Source organism: Octodon degus, unplaced genomic scaffold (assembly GCF_000260255.1).
Source record: "Octodon degus isolate 3935 unplaced genomic scaffold, OctDeg1.0 scaffold00282, whole genome shotgun sequence".
Lineage (NCBI taxonomy): Eukaryota > Metazoa > Chordata > Mammalia > Rodentia > Octodontidae > Octodon > Octodon degus.
In genome coordinates this window covers 2,004,411-2,010,067 of record NW_004524858.1, presented here as the reverse complement: position 1 = coordinate 2,010,067, position 5,657 = coordinate 2,004,411, and the positions used below count along the sequence as shown (strand labels likewise).

General features: G+C 37.1%; 1 protein-coding gene across 1 annotated transcript in view; it reads left to right on the top strand.

Moving 5' to 3' along the window:
• The first annotated feature begins 432 nt into the window (after positions 1-432).
• LOC101589263 (vomeronasal type-2 receptor 116-like) overlaps positions 433-5,657 on the top strand; it is a 17,008-nt gene continuing 11,783 nt past the window's right edge. Inside the window, exons 1-4 of the mRNA XM_004646903.1 lie at positions 433-440; positions 1,277-1,565; positions 2,090-2,893; positions 3,577-3,804. Coding sequence (XP_004646960.1) covers positions 433-440; positions 1,277-1,565; positions 2,090-2,893; positions 3,577-3,804 — 1,329 coding nt within the window. The remainder of the gene's footprint in view (positions 441-1,276; positions 1,566-2,089; positions 2,894-3,576; positions 3,805-5,657) is intronic.

Below are 5,657 nucleotides of genomic sequence, written 5' to 3'. Positions count from 1 at the left end.
TTCTTCATTTTTCATACATTTCCTTGTGATTTAAAGCATTTTCTTCCATGTATGTGAAAGTTTGATTGGAGTATCTGAGGTTGTGATTGTTCATAGCGAAGGGCTCAGAGTGTCTGAGGAATACTCTGAGGGCATGAAACACCCCAGGCGAATGGTTGTTCCAGCCCCAAAATATAGTGATAGTCGAGAGCGCAGAACCTCAGACTTGTCAGGAGGGCCCCATCCCCATACTGTAGGGATTTGTTGGTCTCTCCATGGTCTCTGGGAGAAAATGGTGAGAAGATTTAGGAAATAAAGATAAGAGATAATAGCTGGGGTCAGGTGGAGAACCATGTCTTATTGGCAAATGATCCCTCAACAATAGTAAGGGCATTTATTTATGCCTTTGCAAAGTTAGAAGACACAAGATTGCCTAGCTACTAATACCCCACAATGTCCAGGTAAGATATTTTTCTCAAGAATGAGGTAGCTTGACTGCTTTAGGCAATGAGCCCTCATCATTCCCTTCCACATATAATCAATTTCCAGCTCTAGTGGCTCCCAACACCATACCTCTAAGTTGTACCTCTAGTCCAAAAGGTGGAGCAAGGAGGTTTCACCTAACATCATCTTGCTGAATACATAAATAAATGCACTTCAATGGTTGAGCAGTTTCTTTCCCTCCTTCAGGAGAGAGGGCTCCACCTGACCTCAATTTTCTGTATATTGTCTCATCTTTATTTCTCCATCCTCTTACTATCATTCCCCCTGGAGCTTCAAGAGCTGTACTAGATGAAGCAGAAGTTAACAAGAAAATTTCAAAGCACAAATTGTGTTTTTATTTAGCTATTTCCCTGAGCCAGCTCCTCCAATGACAGAACAAATTTTCTGCATGTTCATCATTAATTAGGACACTTTCTTAAATTATGTTTGCATATGAAAACATATAACAAAATTGTTAAATTAAACAATGATAATCTATTTTAACACTGTGGACTATGAAAATGTGAAAGAATGCATATACTTCAAAGTTTATGGGTGGCAGTTTTGTCCTCACATGACAGAAGAATGGGGAAAAGCCTGCATGAAATCTTATAAAATACTAATTTTATTCATGACAAATCTACACATGTAATGTAATCTTAATTTCACTCTAAGTTAATCTTTTAATACTATCACATTCATGTTCTGAGACAAAAAGAAGCATTTTGTTCATTAGTCATATTTTCCATTAGTAGGTAGGAATATAATTGTGAATTTAATCTTTCCTCTAAAATCTTCTGTGTTTTTTATGCAGTCTTATGCCCATGACCTACCTCAATGTGCTGTCCTTCATGTTTGCCATTGAAGAGATCAATAGAAATGTTCAACTTCTACCCAACACATCCCTGGGATATGAGTTCCACAATTTCCTGCACAGTCATTGGTGGATAATGGAGAGTCCCATCACTTTTCTCACAGGAAAGAATGAGATTCCCAATTATACCTGTGGGAGAGGGAGCAAGGCCACAGCTATACTTATGGGAACATCAGGGGCAACTGCTGCCCAAGTTGGACCACTGCTGGAGCTCTACAAGTTTCCACAGGTGAGGCTGGGAGCGATGTGATGGGATAAGACCATGTTCCTTGTGGTATCATCCTCAGTGGGAGGAGGACACTGGACTTACACTTTTTTCAAGGTGTGGACTCAAAGATAAGTACATAGGGATTGGGTTCACTACCCACATTTTGCTTTCCTTTTTTTATTAGTTCATGATAGCAGTATGTAATGATTCCATTTACCAGGAGGAGTTGGTACATGTGTATAGCACATATTAACCTTTTAAAACCCCAACTCTTTCCCATTCTTCCTGCTCTTCCATCTTCATTCCCTTCCCATTTACTAAAACTTTGCAACAGAAAACATGGTGAGAGGAAAGGAGAACAGGATGTTTTCTAGAAGTCTGATCTTGAGTGGTTACTTTCTGAAAAATCTCCAGGGGTGAGATAAGTAAAGGCTATGATGAAGAAATCTATCACTTGCAGCTGTTGCTCAGCACCACTCAATCTGAGATCATGCTTTAGATCAGCTCACTGTCTCATACTGTTTCTAACTTTCTTTTCCTTTTAGATTACTTTTGGCTCTTTTGATCCTCTGCTGACAGAAAATGGTCAGTTTCCTTCCTTGTATCAGATGGCCTCAAAGGACACATCTCTGGCGCTTGGCATGGTCTCCTTGTTGCTTCATTTTAGCTGGACCTGGGTGGGACTGGTCATCACAGAAGGTCAGAAAGGCCTTCAGTTTCTCTCAGACGTGAGAGTAGAGATGGACAGGAGCAGAATATGTGTATCATTTGTGAAAATGCTTCAAATTACTCTTGGTGCTTTTTATGGAACCTTGCAATATGATTTCCAGGCCAGAGAAACACCACCAGTGAATGTGGTTATTGTTTACTATGATAGTGAGAGTCTAAGTGATGTAAACTTTAATATAGGGGGATATCTAGTGACATGGAGAGTCTGGGTCACAAACTCACAATGGCTGGCTGACATGACAGGGAGAAATTTTATACTTGACTCATTCCATGGGATGTTCATTTTTTCAAACCACCATGAGGAGATTTCTGGCTTCAAAAATTTTATTCAAACAGCTAATCCTTTCAAATACCCAGAAAACAATTTTCTTTCTCTGTATTGGTTCAAGAATTTCCAATGTTCATTATCTGATTCTGGTTGTTCATTGAGGAACTGTCCACCCAATGTCTCTTTGGCATGGCTGCCTGCAAATCGTTTTGACACAGCCACAAGTGATGCGAGTTCCAATGTATACAATGCTGTGTACGCTGTAGCTCACGCCCTCCATGAGATGCTTCAGCAACAAGTACAGACACAATCAATGAAAAATGGAGACGACATAGTGTTTTCTACCTGGCAGGTAATTCTGTTGTATTAGATGACCTAAACTGCTATAAAAGTGTATTTCTTACGGAGTTTCAGCAGAGCTCAAACCAAATAGTTTAAGAACTTGTAGTTGCAAAGCACGAAATAATTTAAGGCACCATTTGCAAAGAAGAAAAGGTATTAATTGAGCTATTGTTTTGTGTTTCATCATACGCAAATGTCCTGCCTGCATAATGTTTTCAACAAGACAAAACTAAAGTTTTCCCATGGTGCTCTTAAAAGACAATAAATATTTTGTAGCTCTTATGTACCTAACTGGTACTAAGAACTCTAACAGATATATTACATGAATTTTCTCACTTAATTCTGCAGCCACATTTTGTATTCATTATTTCTTTTTTCTACTAGATGTTTTATAAAGAATCATATAGAAATTGGTTGTGGAAATCTTTGGCTCAACAGAGATTTTTTTTTTAACCTAATGTCCTAAGTTTATTGCAATCAGCTTGGTTGATACATTTTCTCTTGAAAGTCACTAATATTTTATGAACTTTAGGCTTTAGTTCTCCTTAGATCTTCATTGTTCCAGATCATTGCATGCCTATAATAATCTGAATTATAACACGAGTATTAAAGAACCTCAGGGATTTTCTTTATTCAGATTTTATGTCCTAATTATGAAACTAACTTTATCATAGAATGGTGTTTCTTTTTTAGCTGCACCCCTTCCTGAAGAATATGCACTTTATCACTACTACTGGAGACCAAGTGAATTTGGATGACAAACGAAAACTGGAAACAGAGTATGACATTTTCAACTTTTGGAATTTTCCTGAAGGTCTTAGAATTAGGATGAAAGTAGGAGAGTTTTCCCCACATGCCCTGCATGGTCAGCGATTGTCTTTATCTGATCATTTAATACAGTGGGCTACAGAAATTACAGAGGTAATTTGAGTGTAATAAGAATTTTTTTCATTAGAGAAGCTATTTTTGGAGAAGTCTTTAAAGGATCTCTTCATACTTCATGCCAGTTCAAATATTTTAGGTATATGAATTCAGCAAAATAACCCAATATAACCCAGTAATCAATAATAGCAGTGAGCTATTGTCAGAAGTTGTTGACGAGCCTTTCACAGATCACCATATTAATATAGCTTTACTTTTTATACTTCATCATTACCCTTTTATGCTGAATGGTTAAGACCAAGGTAAAGCAAGAACTATATAACTAAAAATGTAACTTTTGCTATCTGATAAGGTCAATAGAATCCCCTCAGGATTTACCCTGGAACCATGGACAGCAACTTGTAGATCTTTTGTCAATGTCAGCCATGTGGATGAGTCAAGGCCACTGCTTGATCAATTTGCTCTCTGTGAAAGTCTGAATTTTTTCTCTCTAGGTGACTCTCCTTAGGCACACTATATATCATTGATCACTTTCCTCTGTGGCTCATACAAAAAGGGGGAATATAAATAAAGAATCATTTTGTAGTGAAAAAATTATATATATATGTATATAAATATTATTTAATTATAAACATATATATGTATATATATGAATGATAGGATATGTATATATATATACATATATATATATATATATATATATATATTTATAGCTACTTTCTCCTAATTCAAAGACAAGAAAGGTTTGTACTAATACTGTTTAGACAAGTCATGATGTTTGCATCTTGTGCTCTGAATAACTACTACAAGGACAATATACAATGTATTAATTATTGCAACTGTCCTACTAATCTGTTTTGAAACAGTTTCATTCTTTTTTATCTTTTTTCTCATTAAAATGAATAAAAAAATTAAAAGAATTTTCTTCATTGAATGTAAATTAGCAAAATCTGGTTGTGGGATTTTTTGACACCAGCCCTTTTTCAGCATTGCCATTTGGATGGTGGGTTCTTCTGTCTACCTAGAAAAATTTACAAAGCAGAGTGAAAAGATAATTAGGAAAAAGTATTTATTAGAAAGCAAAAGCAGAAGGGCTACAGGAAATTGAACACAGGAGGAGCCTGAGCTGATTGCCTTGAGGACTCTGTAGGGATTGTTATGCACAACAGTTACTGCCTCTCAGTCAAGTTGAGGTCAACCTGCAGAGTATCAAGTAGGGAAGGCTGGCTTAAAAGTGGGCCTGCAGGAACTCGGGTATATAGAAAGCAAATTTTCACAAGCACCACTAATTGCAACATTCCTAAAATTAAATCCAAGACATGCTTCAGAGGGGTATGAATATAGGCTTGGTGGTGCTCGGATCCACACCCTAGTTTCCTCTGATTTCTAGGCAAGAATATCTCTCCAATCTCATGAGGAATTTGTTTCCTCTGAAGCCCTGGTCTTAGGCACGGTGTCCTTCATTGAACATTCCTGACTTATTCTGTGTATTGACCTTTTCCTTGGCTGCCTGTCCTGTCCATGGGCTTCCCTGAAAGAAGCATTCACACATCCTCCTCGCCTCATGTACCAGTGTCACTCTTGGAAACACTCTCACCTCTTCTCAGGGACCTGCTCATTGTAATGTACATCATATTTTACAGAAACTGATTGTCTCCATTAATGTTGGGAGCCTCTTCCTGGTTCAGAAAATCATACTCAAACACTAGGAAAGAGAAGCCAAGCCAAACCATGCGTGCACGGGGACTCATTGTTCTTGTACTTAGGTCTCTTTCCATTTCTATGTTTCATTCAGAAAATGGTTTTATATGTACACTTTTACATCAGGCTTCTAAATTAAATGATATTTTTTGTGATTTCATTGTCTTTTATTTATTTTTTTAATTTTTAAT